The 23,584-nt window shown below is 42.1% G+C and overlaps 1 protein-coding gene across 3 annotated transcripts in view; it reads left to right on the top strand.

Annotated features, from left to right (window-relative positions):
• Positions 1-154: 154 nt before the first annotated feature.
• Positions 155-23,584, top strand: part of MFN1 (mitofusin 1) — a 47,383-nt gene continuing 23,953 nt past the window's right edge. Inside the window, exons 1-7 of one of the 3 annotated variants that reach the window (XM_008266537.5) lie at positions 155-294; positions 1,358-1,476; positions 6,222-6,357; positions 12,990-13,152; positions 16,686-16,810; positions 19,415-19,523; positions 23,086-23,193. In XM_008266537.5, coding sequence (XP_008264759.1) covers positions 1,365-1,476; positions 6,222-6,357; positions 12,990-13,152; positions 16,686-16,810; positions 19,415-19,523; positions 23,086-23,193 — 753 coding nt within the window. In that variant the 5' untranslated portion in view covers positions 155-294; positions 1,358-1,364. Of the gene's footprint in view, positions 325-358; positions 631-1,357; positions 1,477-6,221; positions 6,358-12,989; positions 13,153-16,685; positions 16,811-19,414; positions 19,524-23,085; positions 23,194-23,584 lie in introns of those variants that run through there. The other 2 variants (XM_070072480.2, XM_002716333.6) reach the window with 2 other exon arrangements.

Raw genomic sequence — 23,584 nt, 5'->3', positions numbered from 1 at the left:
AAGTGAGAAGGGAGGAGGAAAGGAAGTTGCAGGGTGGAACGAACCACTATCCTGCCAAGAGCGTCCCTGCCCATAACAAGTTTTGCCTCTGCCCTCAAGAGAAATGGCGCCGGCATAGACGCGTTTCCGTTCACGGAACCAAACAGAATAGGAGAGGACCAGGGACCGGAAGTGACCGCCCTTTTGCCACTCCTCCTGCCTCCAGTTAGCTTATATCCTCTTTGGGGAGGATGAGGCAACCTGAGAGCTTGGATCGAGCTGTGGTTGCTGAGTGACAGTCGGAGTTGGGACCGTGTGAGTGTCAGCTGCTTCGACCGCTGGCGGGTTCGCGACTCTCGGGGTGACCTTCGAGCGGCCGGGGACAGGGGGCGGGGAGCCGTGAGCGGAGCGCTCTGTGACGAGACGCTGCCGCCGCCGTCCTGCTGGAAGGGAGCGAGCGAACCGGATGGCCAGCGGGGCCGGCGGCCGGCTCAGGCCCGCGGAGCCCACGATGCTGGAGCCCGGGGGTGGTGGTGAGGGCGGCGGGCCGGGCCGGGCCGGCGCGCGTGGGGCGGCGGCGGGGTCTGGCCCCGAACCTTGCGGGCGAGGCTCCCGCGGCCGTGTGTATGGCGTGGAAGGCCTCTGCCCAAGGTAGGTGTTCACACCGGCCGAACCGGGTCGTTGCCCACACCCTGCTTAGCCCACGCTTATCCCTTCGCGCCGTCCTCTCTTGACCCTCTTGGCAAGATCTGCCTTTTTCATGAGCCACATTCCACACGGACTAGGATTAGACTGGGGCGTAATGGTTTGTCCTTGGTGTGTGTTTTTCTGAGAAGCGGCCAGGGGCAGAAAAACTTCAACATTCACCCAAGTTTTTGGTTCTGCGGCCGGAAGCGTAAGCCTTGTCTCCGGCTTTGTTGTGATGAAAATGTCTTTCCAAACGTTAGTTTTACTTTGTGATTTTGGATTCTGGGTCTTTCCTCTGCATATCCCTTTCCACCCTCACAGAGCTCCAGGTTGAGAAACTTAGTTATTGTTTGCGAACTTTGCTTCTTGGTAGCTCAGTTCCCTGAAGTACTTAAAACTCACTGGGAGTCACAACTTCAACCACAATTAGTTTCATATTCACCAGAGGGAAATAAAGTAGAAACTTGGGCTAACAAATTTCGTTTATTTTAGTGAAGTGGCTTTGAATAGTAGTCTTTAATTGCCCGACTAAAACATTTCTCCCCGAAAAACAACTACCTAAATATATTTTGGCAGTTTAATTGCCTAATTTATTCCATTTGGGAGGTAATGACCTAGACGGTGTTAATCATTTACATGTAATTATCACTCTGTAATTTGTGCTTTTTTAACTTTATGTTTCTCCCTTTAGGAGCATAATGGCAGAAACTGCATCTCCACTGAAGCATTTTGTGCTAGCTAAGAAGGCAATCACTACAATCTTCGACCAGTTACTGGAGTTTGTTACTGAAGGGTCACGTTTTGTTGAAGGTTAGTTCTTAAGTTCTTAAAATGACTACTAGTGAAAATACATAAAGGTACTTTATTCTTTGAACTGTAGCTATTGGGTGCACACACATATAGGGCACTATGGTGAACAGTATGAGGGATACCAGAATGAGGAAAACCCATTTCTGTCCTACAAGAGACGAAGATTAAATGTTATTAATCACAACTAAGAAATAAATGCTTCTAAATAAAGTACTGTTTTAGCATTTTATTAGTAATTCGTTTACTCATGTCATCAGTAAACAGATTGTAATCATACTCACTTGAAAGATGAAAAAAACCAGGATGAGGAAAAAGTAAAGCAGGTTACCCAAGATTATACAACTAGAAAATGCTCAGATGAAAAACTCAGGCAGCCTGCGGTTAGCCATTATATTTGTCTCTCCAGCTTAGCTAAGCCAAGACCTCAGATCTATCTTTCAAGTAAGGCTGAGTTGCAGAAGGAAAAGGGCAAAAAGGAATTTTCATAAATTGAGTGTAACTGTTGAAACAGTTGAAATAGCAACAATGGGCAACGGTGGAGAGGAATGTCTTCCTAGGAAATGTTATTTTAGTTTTTTTTTTTTTTTTTTTTAGATTTATTTTATTTGAAAGAGTGACAGAGAGGTGCCCATATGTGTCTGGCATTGCAGGCGATGGCTTAACCTGCTGTGCCACAATACTTTCCCTGTAGATAACTCTTGAAATTGTGTGTCCAGCAAGTATACAATGAAAAGGGAAGGATTCAGGAAAATTCTCAAGTGACAATGGGGAAATATTTGGTAGGTTGGTAGAAAACAACTTTTTTTTTTAAAAAATTATTTATATATTTGAAAGGCAGAATGACAGAGTGAGATCTTCCATTTGCTGGTTCACTCCCCAAATGGTCACAATAGCTGGGACTGGACTATATACAGGTCAGGCTGCTGAAATGTCTCCTGCGTTTCCCGTGTGGGTGCCAGGGGCCCAAGTACTTGGCCCATCCGCTGCTGCTTTCCCAGGCACATTAGTCCATAAGTTGGATCAGAAGTGTAACAGCTGGGGCTTGAACTAGTTCCTAACCCACTGTGCCACATTGCTCAGAATCAAACTTTTGTTTCCTTGTTCTTCCTAACCCTTCTATTGCTAGATTTGAATTCCTGTAAAGCTGGGATTTGCCTGGTTGTGTCCCTAGCACCAAACTTGACACAATTCCAGATTTTGTTGCTGAATGAGAAAGAAAGTACTGGTAGAATTTTTGAGTTTCTACTTTGGAAAGAATTTGAACTAACACATAACATTTACAAAATTTTGTTAAAAAAAATTGATGGGGATGCAGCACTGTTGCATAGTGGGTAAAGCCACTGCCTGTTCCTGTTCTGGCTGCTCCACTTCCGATCCAGCAACTTGCTAATATGCCTGGGAAAGCAGCAGAAGGTGGCCCAAGTGCTTGGGCCCCTGCACCCATGTGGGAGACCTGGAAGAAGCTCCGGGCTTCAGACTGGTCCAGCTTGGCCGTTGCCAAGTGGAGTGAACCAGCTGATGGAAGATTTCTCTTTGTCTCTTCCTCTCTTTCTCTGTAACTCTGCCTTTCAAGTAAAATTAATCTTTAAAAAAAATTGGTAGGAAATTAAGATGAAGTTAAATGTAATATCTTCTGTGTATTAAATAAGCACTGTGCTAGGAGTTAGTGAAATGGCAAATTTGATTTTACTGGTTCTAAAACATCAGAAAAATGTGAAAGAGACAAAGCAGATAAGAAGAATATCGAAGAGCAAAAATAAAATGAAAAACAAAAGTGAGTAATGACTTTCAAGACAAGTTTCTCCATTATTCACCAAATTGTTGGTAACATATTAATGTATTAGAAAAAATGTAAAATGAGCCGGGGGCTTCCTCTGGGTCTCCCATGTGGATACAAGGGCCCAAGCAGTGGGGCTGTCTTCCAGTGCTTTCCCTGGCCATAAGCAGAGAGCTGGATTGGAAATGGAGCAGCCAGCACACAGACTGGCACCCATATGGGATGCCAGCACCATAGGCAGAGGCTTAACCTGCTAGCCACAATGCAGGGCCCAAATTTTAAGTGGCAGTGTTTGTCTCTAATTAGGGCCATTGAGATAGCCAATGAACCTCTACCCCTTTACTTTCAAAAGAAGCGATAAGCTGAAGGGCATTTGCTATAGAGGCTGCTTGCTTGAGACATATAAGATGCCTAGTTCTAGTCTAGGCTCTGCTCCCAATTCCAACTTCCTGTTAAGGTGTACTCTGGGAGGCAGCAGGTGAGGTCTCAAGTAGTTGAGTCCCTGCCACCCACATGGGAAACCCTAGATTGAGTTTCCAGCTCCTGGCTTTGGCCTGACCCAGCCTTGGATGTTGCAGGTATTTGGAGAATGTACCTGTGAAAGAGAACTCTCTCTACCTTTCAAATAAATGTTAAATAAACAAAAGGAGTGATAAGAAAGTGAATGCCCGATTATCTTCTGTTGCTGAAATATAAACAAAACTGAAAGATTCTTCCACTTTTTAAGTTTGGACTCTTTAAGCTACTTCTGTTTTTGGAGCTTGGGGCTAGAGTGGGTGGTTATCCTAAGCCTAACAGGAGAAGGATACAACCATAATTCTCTTATTTTCTGTTAAATGTGCTATTTCTTTCCAGTGCTGTGGGAAGCAGACATGTGATAAAAGTAGTAAGGTCTTTTCCTAGCTTGGAGATCTTGAACCATATCTTAATTCTAAGGGGCTGCTATTAAAATTCCACAGTATCAAGCAGCCAGTTTCTTAGCATGTGGGCCAGGGTGGAACAATAATAGCTGGATATTAGGTTCTTATTTCCTTTTGTCATAAAAGCATTTTTTGTCTCAGGTGGAAAGTTTGTATTTTTTTAGAAGGTGATAAATAAATTTCCTTTTGAGGTGGGTATTTGGTACAGTTAAGATATTGCTGGGGACCCAACTCTTCTGTACCTGATCCAGTTTCCTGCTAATCTGCACCGTGGGAGGCCATAGGTGATGACTCAAGTAGTTGGGTTCCTGTCACCCATGTGTCAGACCTGGATTCAGTTCTGGGTTCCTGGCTCAGCTCTGGCTAATGTGGGCCTTTGGGGAATTAGCCAACAGATGGAAGATTGTTTTCGTGTCTCTGTCTCTTTGCCTTTCAAATAAAATGAAAATAAATTGTTTAAAGATTCATTTATTTATTTGAAAGTCAGAGTTACACAGAGAGAGAAGGAGAGGTAGAGTTAGAGAGAGAGAGATCTTCCATCCACATGTTCACTTTCCAGTTGGCTGCAACAGCCAGAGCTGCACCTATACGAAGCCAGGAATTTCTCCTAGTCTCTCACATGAGTACAGGGGCCCAAGGACTTGAGACATCTTCTGCTTTCCCAGGGCATAGTAGAGAGCTGGATCAGAAGTTTAACAACCAGGACTCCAACTGTCTTCTCATAAGGGATGCCGGCACTGCAAGTGGCAGCTTTACCCACTACACCACAGCGCCAGCCCCAAAAATAATTTTTTAAAGTGTTGAGTAACACTAGCTTGAAAAAATAAATTCTTTTTTGACTAGGGCCTTAAAATTTTCAGTATTTTTGAAATTCTTCAGGGTGGGATTTTTATGAATCACTGCCATAGGGCATTTATGTTTTACCAAATATTCAGATGCTATGGGTGTATTTTTTTCCTAAAAATTTATTAAATTATTTGAAGTGGAGAGGGTAAGAGAAAAAGAGATCTCTGGTATCTAATTTATTCCCCAAATGGCCTCAATATCTGGGGCTGGTCCAGGCTGAAGCCAGGAGTCCAGAGATCCATTCAGGTCTCCCACGTCAGTGATAGGGACCTAAGCACTTCGACCATCTGCTGCTACTTTCCCAGGCACATTAGCAGGGAGCTGGATCTGAAGCAGAGCAGTCAGGACTCAAACTGGTGCTCCATATGGGATGCCAGCATTGCAGGCAGCAGCTTAGTTTGCTGCACCATAATGCCGGCTCTGTTGTGGGCATTTTAATTTTTATTTCATTTTTTAAGAAGGTTTATACTTTTGTATTTTTTTTGACAGGCAGAGTTAGAGAGAGAGAGACAGAAAGAAAGGTCTTCCTTCCATTGGTTCACCCCCAAAACGGCCGCTATGGCCGGCGCACTGTGCCAATCTGAAGCCAGGAGCCAGGTGCTTCCTCCTGGTCTCTCATGCGAGTGCAGGGCCCAAACACTTGGGCCATCCCCGACTGCCTTCCTGGGCCACAGCAGAGAGCTAGACTGGAAGAGGAGCAGAATCCGGCGCCCCAACCGGGACTAGAACCTGGGGTGCCGGCGCTGCAGGTGGAGGATTAGCCAAGTGAGCTGTGGTGCTGGCCTATACTTATGTATTTTAAATATTATTTGACAATTACAGAGGGAGAGATCTTCCATCTACTGGTTCATTCCTCCAAATGGCTGCAATAGTGAGAGCTAGGTGAGGCTGAAGGCAGCAGCCAGGATCTTCATTCTGGTGTCATACATGAGTTGCAGGGGCCCAAATGTTTGAGCCATCTTCTGCTTTCTTCCCAGGTGCATTAATAGGAAGCTAGATCCAAAACAGAGTAACGGAGACTTGAATCAGGACTCCCATACGGAATGCCAGTGTAACAAGTGGTGGCTTAACCTGCAGTGCTATAGTGCCAGTCCCTGTCATTTTTATTTTAGAACAAAGGCAATATATACAATCTTAAATATCTTGTAATTAACTTATTATAAATTGATACCACTTTTTCTAATACCATTTCAATTTTTCAGCAACATATAAGAATCCAGAACTTGATCGAATAGCCGCTGAGGATGATCTGGTTGAAATACAGAGTTACAAAAACAAGCTTTCCATCATTGGTGAGGTGCTATCCCGGAGACACATGAAAGTGGCATTTTTTGGCAGGTAATCCTGTATTATTTCTTCTAAGATTAGTTTTCAGAAGTCAGTGTTTCTTCATCATATCCCCAGCTGTGTGTCTGATGTTTCAGCAATTTATATTCTTCCCTTTTCCTTCCATAACAGTTTCTACCTGTGTTGGATATTAAAGTTGGTAGTATATAAAATATTTTGTTTATTTTAGCTCCTGGGTTTAAGTGAAGTTTTGTGAAGGTCACCATATATTTTTTTAAAATTTTAAAGCAACATTTTTATTTTATTCTCACTGTTACTATACTAAATCAACTGCAGGGAAACCTATGTGAGTTTGCTGTTAATTTGTACATGGGAAGTCCCACAGTGGAAGTGTCCCTTTGTTTCCAGATGTAGAATTTCAAAGACATGCCAGCCTCTGTGCTTTCAGATTGCTCAGATTTTCTCCTACAAAGTTTCACCTTTTGAGAATTTACTTCTAAGAATTGGCTCTTGGCTAGTTATAAGAATAGAAATATAGGTAATTGATAAACATAATTTGTGAATTTTTAAAGTTTACACTGAGTACTAGTTATGCCTCCTGGAAGAATTCTGAATCTATATGTTGAGGTAGGATGTGCCATATGTCCGTGTTAACTGTCCAGAATGATAGAATGATCTGTGCCAGTCTACTCATTCTTTTAACCATCATTTGCTAACTACATGTGTGCTATATGGTCTGTTAAATACTAGAGATATAAACACAAATGACTGGGCCTGTAGTTGGTGACTCAAATATCCTGTGCTGTATACCAACAGAGTCATTTACTAAACTAAACTCATGGCCCTTCTAAGCTGTTTCCCATCTTAGAGCTTTTGCACTTGCAGTTTCTAAACCTTAGAATTTTTTTTTTCTTTAAGATTTATTTATTTGAAAGGCAGAATGTCAGAGACAGAGAGGTCTTCCATCCACTGGTTCACTCCCCAGATGACCGCAACAGCCAGAGCTTCTTTCCCAGTTTCCCATATAGGTACAGGGGCCCAAGGACTTGGACAGTTTTCTACTGCTTCCACAAGCCATAGCAGAGAGCTGGATCAGAAGTGGAGCAGCTGGGACTGGAACTGGCACGCATATGGGATGCTGGCACTGCAGGCAGTGGTTCTACTCACTACACCACATTGCTGGCCCCCTCAGAATTCTTTTTGCCTTGTCTGGCTCCTTCTCACTCTTCAGATTTTCTCCTTAATGTTACTACCTCAACAGTAGTCGCTGACCACTATCTAAAGTATTCCTTCTCAGTTATTCTCTCTTAAAGCACAGTTTGTGTCCTTCAAAACTTTTCACAGAACTATTACACTGTTTGTTTTCATTGTCTGCTTCTTTCATTTGACTATTCTAGAGCCATTCATAGAGCCTGAAGAGCCTCCACCTCAAATTAGGGTGGAGTAGGAGTAGAAAGAGGCCTCCTGGAGAGCTGATGGCTCAGCTGCCCCACCTGAGAAGGAGAAATAGCTGTGGAAGGCCCCTTCCCCATCCTACAGTGGCTTGACTTAACTCTGCATTCTCTACATTGGTGTAAAACCAATATATATTTATCAGAAATTATACCTCAAATTCTGAATTTAGGTCTTTGCTTTGCTAGCAGTCTGTGATACTGTACTCCCGTGCAGTGGCAGTGAGCTGCAGCTCCCAATCAGCTGTGTGATCACAGGGTTGAACAGCTGGTACTCAACAGTGTTGCTAACCTGTGATGTTGGTAGGACAGGTGGATTAAATATATTTTCAATTTAGGATGGCTTTCTCAGGATTTAATTCCATCTTGAATTGAGAGGCATCCTGTATTAGTTTTGGTTGTGAAAAAGATCCAAAAGCCTATTCCTTGCAAAGAGCCACAAATAGAAAGGGAAAGACCATGAGGTGTTTGTAGAACTGTAATTGATGACAGGAGCCAGATTTTGAGGGACCCTGTTTATCATGGAAGGAATTCTGCATTCTTTTATTTTGAAAAATAATGATGAAAGGATTGTGTGTTACAATTATGACCATAAATACTAGGGGATTTTTTAAAAGATTTGTTTATTTGAAAGAGGGAGGGCCAGGGCCAGCCTTGTGGCTTAGTGGATTAAACCACTGCCTATGCTCTCAGCATCCCATATAGGTCCCATTTCATATCCCAGGTGCTCCACATCTGATCCAGCTCCCTGCTAATGGCCTGGGAAAACAGTGGAAGATGGCCCGAGTGCTTGGGCCCTTGCACCCATGTAGGAGACTCAGATGAAGCTCTTGGGGCCTGGCCCCACCCCAGCTGTTGTTTGGGGAGTGAACCAGCAGATGGAAGCTCTCTCTCTAACTCTGTTTTTCAAATAAATAAATAAATAAATAAATAAAAACAAGGGCAGAGAGAGAGACCTTCAGTCCCTTGGCTCGCTCCTCAATTGCACACACACTTGATCACTTGATCTTAGCCAAAAGGCCAAGAAGCTATTCACTCCTCAGTTGGATACAGCAGCCAGGACTGCGCCAGGCCAAAGCCAGGATCCTGGAACTCCATCCTTATCTCCCACATGGATGGCAGGGGCCCAGTCATTTGGGCCATAATCGGCTGCTTTCTTAGCCTCATTAATGGAAAGCTGGATGGGAGGTGTAGCTAGGACCAGTCCTCTGATATGGGATGTTGGCATAGGAAGCTCTGGCTTAACCCACTGGGCCACCACACCTGTCCCTGGGGTAGGATGGATTGAATTAGAACACGAGGTAGGAAACAATTGCATTACTGTAGGCAAGAAATTTTTTAAGAGCTTAGCTTATGCACTTGGAGAAGAGGAGTTAATAAAAAAGAGTATGTTATGCTGGCCTGATAATTATCTCAGGAAGATAAGAATCAACATTCCTTGGCTGTTGACTGAGAGCCTTTCATTGCCATGGGTTTGTGGAAGATAAGTAAAGAGTTTGGTTTTTGATGATTTAGGTGTGCATCTGTGATATCCATTAGGCATTAGAGTAGAATTATCAAAAGGGCAGTTGGGTATGTGAAACTGGAACTAAGGAGAATTCTGAAAATTTAGTCATCATTGACTTGTGTTGGTTATTGAGATAATAGGAGCTGATGAGATGATTCAAGGAGAGGCTATATGAATGAAAAAAGAATAACAAGACTGGAAAGAGGAAGAGGGAACTGTCTATGGAATATAGATGCCAGATAGATAAAAGGAAAATTATGAAGCATTGGTATTGTGAAAAAAGAAATCCTTATTCCTTTTCCTGTCACAGAGTGCCTAAAACCCTTGGAATTTCTTAAGTTATAGGAGTATTTTTTGTTACTTGTCTTTTTTTTTTTTTTTTTGAAACATTTATTTATTTATTTATTTGGTAGAGTCACAGAGAGAAATATCTTCCATCCACTGGTTCACTCCCTAAGTGTCCGCAATGGTCAGAGCTGGGCCGATCTGAAGCCAGGAGCCAGGAGCTTCTTCCGGGTCTTCCATGTGGGTGCATGGACCTAAGGACTTGGGCCATCTTCTACTGCTTTCCAGAGCCATAGCAGAGAGCAGGATCAGAAGTGGAGCAGCCGGGACTTGAACTGGCATCCATATGGGTTGCCGGCACTGCAGGCAGCAGCTTCACCCTCTACACTACAGCTCCTGCCCCTTATGATTAGATTTATTTATTTGAAAGGTACAATGACAAAGAGAAAAAAAGAGATCTTCCTTCTACTGGTTCATTACTGGTTCATTGCTCAGATGACCTCCATAGCTGGCGCTGGGTCAGGAGCCTGAACTTTGTCCTGATCTCCCATGTGGGTGATAGGGCCCAAGCAGCTGGACCATCTTCCATTGCTTTCCCAGGCATATTAAAGAGCTGGATTGGAAGCCAAGCAGCTACCAATCCTTTTGTTAAAATCTGAGTTTATGGCCGGCGCCGTGGCTCAATAGGCTAATCCTCCACCTTGCGGCGCCGGCACACCGGGTTCTAGTCCCGGTCGGGGCGCCGGATTCTGTCCCGGTTGCCCCTCTTCCAGGCCAGCTCTCTGCTATGGCCAGGGAGTGCAGTGGAGGATGGCCCAGGTGCTTGGGCCCTGCACCCCATGGGAGACCAGGAAAAGCACCTGGATCCTGGCTCCTGCCATCGGATCAGCGCGGTGCGCCGGCTGCAGCGGCGGCCATTGGAGGGTGAACCAACGGCAAAAGGAAGACATTTCTCTCTCTGTCTCTCTCTCTCACTGTCCACTCTGCCTGTCAAAAAATAAAAAAAAAAAAAAAAAAAAATCTGAGTTTATGCTAATCATTTGACTTAGAGTGGGTACTTGATGGCCTCAGGACAGAGCCACTGAACAGAAAGATGAAGTGATAAGAGGGTTGGAACTTTGAGGTTGTGAGCCCCACCTACCAACTTCCAGGAAGCAGGGTGGGGAAAGATAGAGGTAAAGCCCTGTATAAACTCTTGAACATCAAGACTGATGTACTTCCAGTTGCTAACCAAGAGGAAGTGCTAGGAGGGTAGTGTGGGAGAGAGAACGCAGAATGCTTAGGTACATCCCACCCTATTATTTTCTTTTTATCTCTTCATCTGTCCTTTCAACATCTTTATAATATCCTTTATAAGAAACCAGTAAATTTAAGTAAAATGTTTTTCTGAATTCTGTGAGCCATTTTAGCAAATTACTGGACTCAAGGAAGAGGATTTGTGGGAACCCCAATTTCTACTGGTTGGTCAGAAGCACAGATCACAATCTAAACTTAAAGTTGGAGAGCCTTGTGGGACTAAGCCCAAGGCTTATGGTATCTAACACTATCTCCAAGTGTTATCAGAAATGAATTGACAGGCCCATTGGTGTGGGTTAAGCCTCCACCTGTGACACCAGTATCCCATATGGATGCTGGTTCAAGTGTAGCTCCTTACTAATGTGCTAAAGTAGCAGCAGATGGCCCATATGCTTGGGTCCCTGCCACCTATGTGGGAGACCCAGAAGAAACTACTGGCTTCTGGCTTCAGCCTTGCCCAACCCTGGTGGTTGCGGCCATTTGGGATTAAACCATTGGATGGAAGATCTCTGTCTCCCTTTCTTTTTCTTTCTTTCTTTCTTTCTTTTTTTTTTTTATTATTAAAGATTTATTTATTTATTTGAAAAGCAGACTTAGAGGTCTTCCATCCTCTGGTTCATTCTCCAGATGGCCACATGGCAGGAGCTGTGCTGATCCACAGCTAAGAATCAGGAGATTCTTCCAGGTCTCGCACGTGGATGCAAGGGCCCAAGAACTTGGGCCATCTTCCATTGCTTCCCTAGGCCATAGCAGAGAACTGGATCGGAAGTGGAGCAGCTGGGACTTGAACAGGTGCCCATGTGGGATGCTGGCACTTTACCCGCTAAGCCATAGTGCCAGCCCCTCTGTCTCCCTATCTCTCTGTAAATATACCTTTCAAATAAATAATTGAAAGAAAAAATAGAAATCAATTATAGGATACCAGTAGATGTCTGCTGAAGAATTGCTTGGTGTGTGTGGGGAAAATACAGAAGTATTTTGTGTTGATTATGAGTAGAATAGAAAGGTTGTTGGTTTTTTGAAAATGTTTTGGAAAGGCAGAGTGTCTAAAATTTTAGTATTATCACTCAGCATCTCTCTTTTAGTCTTTAGAGTCATCTGTAGATTCACCTGAGGTATCTGCATCATTAGTGGACTCCCCAGATAATTCTGATACAGGGTAGGGAGACTGAAGCCACTCTAGAGGATCAAGACTGCTACAGCAGGCTTCTCTCCAAGGACTGGAAGGATTAATTTTAAGGGAGCTCATAGGTGTCTTTAAAGACGTCATAATGGCAATGAAAGTCAATGTTGAGATGATTAAGGCAAGATGGCTCCCTGGGAAAAGGTGAGTCACATACCATAAAGATAAGATGCTGTGTTTGCAAAGAAGCAAAAGGCTTACTATGATTGTATAACAAATGATCCAGAACTTAGCAACTTAAAAACAGCCATTTCATGATGGTCACTGATTCTGTGAGTCAAAAATTCAGACGGTGTATATCAGGGATGTCTTGTTTTTACTCCAAGATATTTGGAACCTCAGCTGAGAAGATATAGCTGTTGTGAGTGGCTTAGCAACTGAGGGAATGAATCATGTGAAATCTTCGCTCATGTACCTGGAACCTAGGCAGGGATAACTTGAAGACTAGGATTGTCAACCCTACACCTCCCCAGGCCTCTCCATTTAGCCACACTTCCTTGAAACACAACAGACTCAGGGTAATTGGACTTGTTACTTGTCAAGGCTCCAAGTGCATATGGTTCAATGAACAAGACAGTGGCAGTCTTGTTGCTTATAAATTTTTGGTGAAACAGACACAGACCAGCCCTGATTTAAGGAGATGTGACATTAGATCCTGTCTTGTGATGGAAGGAGTGTTCCAGAATTTTTACTTGCGATTTGAAATTGCCATAAGAAGCAAGAAAGAAAAGTCAAGAATAGCTATGTGGGAAAGGTGAGGTTTATTTTCCTGTAGGTTTTTTTTCCCCGGACCCTGTATGGATGCATTTTGATATTTGGGTAAGTCAGGTTATCCACCTTTTCATTAAAAATGCAATCTGATGAAATTTTTAACAAAATTAGAAATTTGAAAAAGTTGGCCTGAGACTTTTTGAAAACAATTTTTTTACCCTTGTTTTTCCTGATTTTGCTTATTCTTCAGGACAAGCAGTGGGAAGAGCTCCGTTATCAATGCAATGCTGTGGGATAAAGTTCTCCCTAGTGGAATTGGACATACAACCAACTGCTTCCTGAGTGTTGAAGGAACTGATGGAGATAAAGCTTATCTTATGACAGAAGGATCAGATGAAAAAAAGAGTGTGAAGGTACAATAGTTAACCGTTAGCCATAGAATGTCCTTGAAATAACGTCCTTAATTTGTTTTTTAAAAACATTTTTATTCAATGTCTATATTGTTAGAGAAATGGAATAGCTATTATTTCTATTTGTAACTTTCAAAGCCATTGTGAATATTTTAAGATCTTAAATTGTTTTGCTTCAGAGCTAAATTATTTGAATAAAACCTGTACTTAAAATAAAAGTTTATTAGAATAAAACTTTTTTAAACCTTCCAATGAGAAGAGCACTGTTGGTATATTGTTTCCATTTAATCTAAAATTTGTCTTTTATAAGAAAACTTTGTTTAAAACATTAGTTGATGGAATCTGTTTTGATAGATATCTGTTTCTAGAAACAGTGTTTTACCTCAGTATTCACTGAAAATGTTAATGAATAAATGTTACAGCTTTATTAAATAAGGGCTAATGGTAGTCTCCTACTTTCAAAAATTTCAAAAATTCAGTGCCACTGTACTCCTTCAACCAAAATAAATAAATAGAAAGGAACAAAAATTAGGATGTAAGATGTTGATTCTGGAACAAAAGTAGTTGGTAAAGGCACTGTTTCTTATGGTCACTATATCTTTTTTTTTTTTTAATTTATTTATTTCTTTGAAAGTCAGAGTTAGAGAGAGGAGAGGCAGAGAGTGTCTTCCATCTGCTGGTTCACTCCCCAGTTGGCTGCAACAGCCGGAGCTTCTCTGATCCAAAGCTAGGAGCCAGGAGCTTCCTCTGGGTCTCCCATGTAGGTGCAGGGGCCCAAGAACTTGGGCCATCTTCTGCTTTCCCAGGCCATAGCAGAGAGCTGGATTGGAAGTGGAGCAGCTGGGACTCGAACTGGTGCCCATATGGGATGTTGGCACTGCAAGCGACAGCTTTACCCACTATACCACAGTGCTGGCCCCATGGTCACTAATATCTTATGTCAAAATCTCTGCTATGAACAAAGAAGTTCAGTATTTGAAGACCCATGCCATTTCAGGGTTTGTTGATGAAGTCATGGGTCTGGTTTTTGTATATCAGATTAGTTATGAGAAAATATTAGATAATATTTAAGAAAGTGTGTTTCAAACTTTTCCAGGGGTGGGGAATGTCCAGCCTTCAGGCCATAAAAGGTCTATGAAGATCATTAAGTCTGGCATTGCCAAGGCAACAACAGGCAGGACTCAAATCCAGTGAATCGGGGGCCAGCATTATGGTATAGTGGTTAAAGTGAGTGCCTGGGACACTGGCATCATATTGGCGTCTGTTCATGTCCAATAGATAATCTTTTTTTCAAAAGTTTTATTTATTTGAGAGGTAGAGTTACAGACGGTGAGAGGAAGAGACGGAGAGAAAGGTCTTCCATCCACTGGTTGAAATGGCTGCAACAGCCAGAGCCGAGAGCCAGGAGCTTCCTCCAGATCTCCCACATGGGTGCAGGGGCCCAAGGACTTGTGCCATCTTCCACTGCTTTCCTAGGCCACAGCGGAGAACTGGATCAGAAGAGGAGCAGCTGGGACTCAAACTGACACCCATATGGATGCTGGCACTGCAGGCTAGGATTAACCTGTGTCACAGTGCCAGCCCCAGATAATAATCTTTAAAAAAAACATAGGTCTGTTATCAATTTGTTAGCTTTTTAAAAAAGATTTATTTATTTGAAAGGCAGAGTTACAGACAGAGTGGGAGAGACAGAGGTAGAAATCTTCCATCCTTTGGTTCACTCCCCAGATGGCTGCAATGGCCAGCACTGGGCCAGGCTGGAACCAGGAGCTTCATCCAGGTCTCTGGGCCAGGCCAAAGCCAGAAGACTGGAACTCCATATGGGAGTGTGCCACATGGGTGGCAGGGGCCCAAGCACTTGGGTCATCTTTAGCTGCTTTCCCAGATATATTAGCAGAGAGCTGCTAGGGAAGTATAGCAGGTGGAACTTGAACCTGTGCTTGTAAGGGATGCTGGTGTCTCAGGTGACATGTTAATATGCTATACCATAACATTGATCCCTCATTGCAAGTTTGCAAACCTATAAAAATGATTACTAAAGCTAGCAAAACAAAATACCCCAAAAAACCTACTGAACATTATCTTCATGAAAATTTACTTCAGCCCTAATCAGGACTATTGTGCCTACTTGAAAACCGATGTTCCCTTAAAATTTGATGCAGAATCGCAGATGAACCATAGAAGTTGTAGAGGTCTGTGTGCTGATGCCCTTTCCTTGAGTTAGTTACTAAACCCTCTGAATATATTGTGCAGTTAATATACACATGAAATGTATTAAATGAATACATTAATTTCAGAAATTAATGTATATCATATGTCATCCTAAGAAAAATAGATATTTTAGGAAATTAGGTGGAAAGAAAAAGCAGTCATTAGTTTCAATTAGATTTGTGTGACTAGAGAATCACATGTTGAGAAAAACCTTTCATTTGGAATTGAGTAAATTGGGGTCAGCGTTGTGGTGGAGTGGATTAAACCACTACCTGCAACCTGTATATGGATGCCAATTTGATTCTTGGCTGTTCTGCTTCTAAACCAGTTTCTGCTAACATGCCTAGGAAAGCAGTGGAAGATGGCCCAAGTGCTTGGGCTTCTGCACTCAAATGTGCGAGACCCAGATGGGAGTTCTGGGCTCCTGGCTTTGGCTTGGCCCAGTCCCTGCTGTTGCAGCCATTTGGGAGTGAACTGCCAGATGGATATCTCTCTCTGTCTCTCCCTCTCTCTCTCTGACTTTCAAATAAATAACAAATCTTGGGGCTGGCATTGTGGCATAGCGGGTAAAGCTATCACCTGCAGTGCCCGCATCCCATTTGGGCGCCAGTTCAAGTCCTGGCTGCTCCACTTCTGATCCAGCTCTCTGCTGTGGCCTGAGAAAGCAGTAGAAGATGGCCCAAATCCCTGGGAGACTTGGAAGAAGCTCCTGGCTGCTTCTCTCTCTCCCTCCCTCTCCCTCCCTCTGTCTTCCTCCCTCTCTCTCTTTCTCTGTGTCTGTCTTTCAAGTAAAATAAGTAAATTTTAAAAATTTAAAATAAGAAAAAAGAAGAGTATGCACTGACATCCTGTGTTGCCTCCACTTATTCCTTTGGGGCTTTTAAATCTATTTAACTTAAACCTATTTCAATAATGACATTTCCTCTAATAATGCTATTTTTCCCATATTACTCAGCAACACACATTCATTACAGAAGAGCCAGAAATTACAAATGCCAAAGAGAACAGACTCAAACTCACATACTTCACAAAATAAATAGGAATTTTATGAATTGCATAAGATTCCATTACTAGAGTTGTTGGATATTTATAATATTTCCAACTCTGATTAATTTTGCAGAGAATGAGTATGCTGTTTTAATGGATCTTTTTTTCTATTTGATAATTTAAAAACTTGGGTTTCTCAAGATTGCTCAGGTAGTTTTATTTCAAACTGTTTAAAGTTCTACCTTTTGTACATTTTTTAAAACAATGTACCAAATTGTATTTTAATTTTTATTACATTTTATTGCAAGTAGATTTTTTTATATTTTTCTTTGCTTTAGACAGTAAATCAACTGGCCCATGCCCTTCATATGGACAAGGACTTGAAAGCTGGCTGTCTTGTACATGTGTTTTGGCCAAAGGCAAAATGTGCCCTCTTGAGAGATGACCTGGTTTTAGTAGACAGGTAAAATTACATGTGAATTGTGGTTTCCCTTGTTAAAAGTTTTTTTAATAGCATGATGCTACTTACTTTAATGCATACTACATAAAAATCTAAGATGTTGTATTGCTGTTCTTTTCTCTTTTGAAATTGTTGGTGTTTGTCTTTTAATTAGTTATATAAAACTGCCAACTATTCATATAATTTAATTACAAGAAATTTTAGAGAGCCATTTTTGAAGTTTCTTTATACTAATTTTGTGTTTTGGATAAGTGACTCAGTATTAGAAATTGCATATTTAGATAATACTAAGCATTTTAAAGTAATTTATACAGAAGTAACTTTAGATAATTTTCTTTTTTAAAAAATGTTTATTTGATAGAGACAGAGAGTGCATGTACATGAGAACCTCAGCTCACCAATTTACTCTTCAAATGTCTGCATAGCTGGGACTGGGTCAGGCTGAAGCTGGGAACTAGGAACTCAATCTAGGTGTCCCAAGTGGGTAGCAGAGACCCAACTACTTGAACCATCAGCTGCTGCCTCCCAGAATGGGCATTAACAGGAAGCTGAGTTGGGAGTAGAGCTAGGAGATGCAGGAATCATAACCCTTAGACCAAATGAATGCCCTCATAAATAGATATTTTTCTTAACCATTAATGAATGAATTCTATTTTTCAAAAAAAAATATTTATTTACTTGAAAGAGACAGAGAAGGAGAGGCAAAGTGAGAGAGGTCTTCCATCCACTGGTTCATTCCCCAACTGGCCACGATGGCCAGAGCTGCACTGATCCGAAGCCAGGAGCCAGGAGCTTCTTCCAAGTCTCCCACACAGATGCAGGGGCCCAAGGACTTGGGCCATCTTCTATTGCTTTCCCAGGCTATAACAGAGAGCTGGACTGGAAGTAGAGCAGCCTGGATGAGAACTGGCGGTGGCTTAACCTGCTATGTCAGAGCGCCGGCCCCAAGTGAATGAGTTCTTGAGAAAGTTTCCCCAAATAACTTTGATGGACAATTAATGTACCATTTTGTCTTTTAAGAGTTAATAGAATTGAGGTGGTATTGTGGCGTAGCAGGTAAAGCCACCACTTGTGATACCAGTATCCCATATGGGTACTTGTTGGTGTCCTGGCTGTTCCACTTCCGGTTCAGCTCCCTGCTAATGGCCTAGGAAAAGCAGTAAGATACCCTCAAGTGTTTGGGCCTCTGCCACCTGGGTAGGAGACTTGGTTGATGCTCCTGGCTTTGGCCTGGCCCAGAGCTGGCTGTTGCGGCCAGCTGGGAGTGAACCAGGAGATGGAAGACCTCTGTCTCTGTTTCTCCCTCTCTATAACTGCCTTCCAAATTAATAGAATGCTTTTGGAATTCTTTTTCATTGCTTTTGGTTACTTTTTGTTTATTATGTTTAAAAATTATCCTGTGAATCTAATGCTTAATTAAGCAATATCATGAACAAAAAATACTTGAGTGATTTTAAAAAATTCTGGTGTGCCATTATGTTCAGTTAAAATTTCAATGTTCTATGGAAACCATTTGTTTTTGATAATAAACTTTCCTTTTAATAGGAAGAGTTTTAAGTAATCAATAGAAATAGCTCAGATGAGAGAGAAGATGCTTGCAAAATAAAAATATTTGGTTTAAATATATCAATGACTAGTGATTAGTTTATTTCATGGCCATATTGCGTCGATGTTAGGATAGACAGTTGGCATATTCTTCACTGCAATTTAGAAAAATAAATTTCTATTCAAATTTGAGAGACATAGAGACAGCAGCTGTTACCTGGTGGTTTGTTCTTCGGTTGCTCATAGTGGCCAGGACCTAGACAGCTTGTTGGCAGGAGCCAGGAATGCAATCCATGTCTCCTATGCAGATGACAGGACTTCACTACTATTTTTACAGCTTAAGTGGTGTATTGAATTTATATCTCTCAGAGGGTATTGTATTTTACTATTTGTGTTTATAAGCACTCAAATTTCTGAGCTGTACTGGACATGGCTAATAGCACCATTTTTGATTATCTGTTAGTCTGGCTTGTTTTATGCTTCAGTTTTTCAGTCTTTCATTTTTTATTTTTTATTTTTTAATTTTTGGGGGGGACAAGCAGAGTGGACAGTGAGAGAGAGACAGAGAGAAAGGTCTTCCTTTGCCGTTGGTTCACCCTCCAATGGCCGCCGCGGCCGGCGCACTGCGCTGATCCGAAGGCAGGAGCCAGGTGCTTCTGGTCTCCCATGGGGTGCAGGGCCCAAGCACTTGGGCCATCCTCCACTGCCTTCCCTGGGCCACAGCAGAGAGCTGGCCTGGAAGAGGGGCAACCGGGACAGAATCTGGAGCCCCGACCGGGACTAGAACCTGGTGTGCCGGCGCCGCAAGGCAGAGGATTAGCCTATTGAGCCACGGCGCCGGCCAACCTTTCAAAACATAAAGATAAAAAAGATTGAAAATTGATCATATAACCTGTTTTGTCAAAAATCACTGGGTTAAAAATTTCCTAGGAGTCATATGAATGACTGGCAGAAATCCTATCCTTCAGGTTTCAAATAATATATAAAAATTAAAAATTTCTGTAACCCAAATTTTCTCTCTAAAAATGTCATATAATACAGTTTTTGTTTGACTTCCATTAGCCCAGGCACAGATGTCACTACAGAACTGGATAGCTGGATTGATAAATTTTGCTTAGATGCTGATGTCTTCGTTTTGGTTGCAAACTCTGAATCAACACTAATGAATACGGTAGGATTTAATCATATTATTGTTTGGGTAATAGGAAATTAATTAGGGTCTTTTAAAAAAATTTATCTTATTTGAAGGGAAGAGGGAAACACACACACACACAAACACAAGAGAGATCTATTCACTGTTTCCCTCCTCAAATACTCACAATAACCAGTGGGTCGGGCTGAATCCAGAAGCAAGAAACTCAGTGTGAGTTTCCAATAGGTGGGAGAGACCCAAGTACCTGAGTTATCACCTGTTGCCACCCAGGGTGCATAATAGCAGGAAGCTGGAATCAGGAGCTGAGTTCTGACTTGAACCCAGGCATTCTGATATGGGATGAAGGATTTTTTATTACCATAGGACTAGAAAGGCCACCTTTGATCTTCTGTAGTGTTTCCTGGGTTTCTATAGCAATCTAAGCTTTAGCTTCTGGTGAATCTTTATGAATTTAAGGTGATAATGTATATAATGTTGACATTTGGGTTATTTGCCAGTTTCAGAGAGAATGGGTGCCAGAGTTATTAAGCTGTTAAGTCTACTGAATAAAGTGTTCCCACTCTTTGCCATCTGTCAGATGAGATGTTTAATTTTTTCAGTTTTGTCAACATTTTCCAGCTTTACCCATATATACCCTAGGTTCCAGCCTACCTGCGTATACTTTAAGCCATTGTCAAACCTAGAACAATTTAGATTTAGTTATTATTTTTTTTTATTATCAAGGGTGGGGAGAGGGAGAGAGAAAGTATATCTTCCATATCCTGGTTCACCCTTCAAATGGCCACAACAGCCAGAGTTAGCCAGGCCTAAGTTAGCCCAGCACTACATCTGTCTCCAATGTAAGCATGAGGGTCCTAAGCCTTGGGCCATCTTCTGCTTTTCCAGGCACATTAGCAGGGAGCTGGATTGAAGTGGAGCAGCCAGGACTCAAACCTGTACTCTCATATAGAATGTCGGCATTGCACATTGTGGTTGTTCCCCCCCTCCCTTAAGATTTATTTATTTATTTTGAAAGAGTTACAGAGAGAGAAGGGGAGAGAAAGAGAAAAGGAGATATCTTCCATATGCTTGTTGACTTCCCAGATGTCCACAGTGTCCAGTGCTGGGCCATGCCGAAGCCAGGAGCCAAGAGCTTTCTTTGGTTTCCCATGTGGGTGGAAGGGGCCCAAGCACGTGGGCCATCTTCCACTGCTTTTCCCAGACCATTTGCAAGGAGCTGGATTGCAAATGGAATAGCCAGGACACAAACTGGCACCCGTATGGGATGCAGATAGCATTATCAGGTGGTGACTTAACCCACTACGCCACAATACCAGCTCTGCATGGTGTATTTATTTATTTATTCGAGAAGAAGAGTTAGAGACAGAGGGAGAGACAGAGGTTTTTTTTAGAGTTTAGGTGTTTAATATTCAAACTACGATATGATTTTAAAAAATTCTTACTAGCAGCATGGGAACAATCAAATATCCTAACAGTCTAGGTGTTACTAGCAAACTTGTTTGTCATTATGTTAAAGTTTGGATGGCTCAGTATGTATCACATTGACTAGGCTGCTGCCAACAACACTGATGGTTGTTTATAATCTGGTGATAAATGAATAAATGCTGAAAATCTACTTTAGGAGTGGGTATTTTGCTTAGCTGTTAAGAAATTGAGTCCGAGCTTTGGCTTCTGATTCCAGCTTTGTGTTACTGTGTACCCTAGGAGGCAACAGGTGATGACTCACGAATTTGGGCCCTTGCTGCCCACTTGGGACACCTGGATGAGTTTGTGGCTCCCAGCTTTGACCTAGTCCAGCCCTGACTATTACAGGCATTTGAGGAGTGAACCAACAGAGTGAACCTCTTTTTTCTCTCTGCCTCGAAGATAATGTTCATGTTAGAATTCCATTTGCATGTTACATAGAGAAATTTCTGATACACATTGTCATTTTGGTGCCTTTGCTTATGCTGCTCCTTGGACACAACTTATACACCTCCAAATTTTTCACCTTTCAAAATTCCCAGTTGACAGGAATTTTAAGCCCATCTTTATCACCACTTCTTTATGGAGCTTTTCCCAAAAAGTCAGCTAGATGTGGTGTCGCCTTCCTCTGAATATTCACAGCATTTATTTATAGTGTTTATGGCATACACCTTACTTTGTTGTTCATTACAATGAGTTTTACAAGTCTTACATTATTAGCCTTTTTACAAGTTGTGTTTGAGAGAGCAAGTGAGAACGTGTGTGTGCAAGCATTCACTGGTTCACTTCCTCTTCCTGCAACAGCTGGGACTGGACCAGGCTGAAGCCAAGAGCTGGAAACTCAATCCAGGTTTCCCACATGGGTGGCAGGAACCCAGCTATCACTGCTGCCTCCCATGGTTTGCATTAGTGGGAAGTTGGAAAAAGGTGTCAGAGCTGGGAATTGAACCCAGGCAGAAGAGTGTAGGACACAGGCATCCTAACTGGCCAGGGCAGTTAACCTTTAGGCCATAGGCACATGCACATAAGTTAGCCTCCTTTACTGCAGAGCAATAGAGAGAGGGAGGGAGAGATATTTTCCATCCACTCATTTCCTAAATGGCTGCAACAGTTGGTCTGGGCTAGGCTGAAGCCAGGAACCAGGAACTCCATCCTAGTCTTATATGTGGGTAGGCCCAAGTGTTTGAGCTGTCTTCTGCCTTCCTAGGTTCATTAGCAGAAGCTGGATCAGAAGCAGAGCAGCTTCGACTCAAACCGTTGCTCAGATATGAGATGCCTTTGTTGCAAGCAGTGGTTTAACCTACCGCACCAAAATACTGGCTACTAGCCAGTATTTTGAGGTAGCTTTTCAAGAACAGGGCTACAGGGATCTTGAAAAAGTTTATGGAAAATATTATGAAAAAATTGTGCATGGATTTCAAAAATTTTTGCACCAAAATAAACAAACTTTAGTTATATTTTCCATAAATGTTTAGAAATATCCTTGTATCATATCTAGTAGTTTTACCTCCTACATGTAGTAGAGCCTGATGAATATTTGTAAAATTAGATTTTCAAAAAGACTCAATGGTGGCAGGCAATTTAGCCTAGGGGTTGACACCAATTCCGCATTGGAACTTCAATTCAGTACCTGGCTCTGGCTTCTGACACTAGCTAATGCAATCCTTGGGAGGCAGTGGTGATGCTCAGGTAATCTGAGTTCCTGCCACCCATGCAGAAGACTGCATTGTGTTCCTAGCTTCAGGCTGGCCCAATCCCAACTGCTGTGGGCATTTGAGGATTGAACCAGCAGGTGAGAATTTACTCATTCATTCATTCATTCATTCTCTCTCTCTGTCTCTCTCTCTCACACACACACACACACACACATTAAAAAAATTTTTTTTAAAGAATTATGGTAGGAGTGGGAAAATCTATACTGTAGCCTTTGTATGTGCTAATTTTCTCATCTTTGAAAAATTTAATGCCCATAGAATGCTTTGGGATCCTTTATCAATGGATGTTAATCACGGTTGTCTTAAGTGGTTCAGACCTTTAAAATGAGGTGTCAATTCTAAATTTAAATATAAGAGATCTTTTATAAGTGAACTTACCATGGGGTTTTGTTGTTTTTCAGGAAAAACATTTTTTTCACAAAGTGAACGAACGGCTTTCCAAACCTAATATTTTCATTCTGAATAATCGTTGGGATGCCTCTGCATCAGAGCCAGAATACATGGAAGATGTAAGTTGTTTTTTCTCTAAAGTGGTTTTTTTTTTTTTTTTTTTTTTTTTTTTTTTTTTTAAGATTTATTTATTTGAAAGGTAGATTTACAGAGAGGGAGAGACAGAAAGATCTTCCAACCACTGGTTCACTACCCAAATGGCCACAATGGCCAGAGCTGGGCCGATCCGAAGCCAGGAACCTGGAGCTTCATCTAGGTCTCCAATGTGGGTATAGCTTGGGCCATCTTTTGCTGCTTTTCCAGGCCATAGCAGAGAGCTGGATCAGAAGAGGAGAAGTTGGGAATTGAACCCATGTGGGATGCTGGCGCCACAGGCAGTGGCTTAGCCTGCTACGCCAGAGCACAGGCTCCTCCCTTAAGTTTTGAAATGTAGTCATGTTATCTGAGAAG

Source organism: Oryctolagus cuniculus, chromosome 4, assembly GCF_051225735.1.
Source record: "Oryctolagus cuniculus isolate XC-2025 breed Fujian yellow rabbit chromosome 4, ASM5122573v1, whole genome shotgun sequence".
Lineage (NCBI taxonomy): Eukaryota > Metazoa > Chordata > Mammalia > Lagomorpha > Leporidae > Oryctolagus > Oryctolagus cuniculus.
This window is presented reverse-complemented; position numbering and strand designations above follow the sequence as displayed.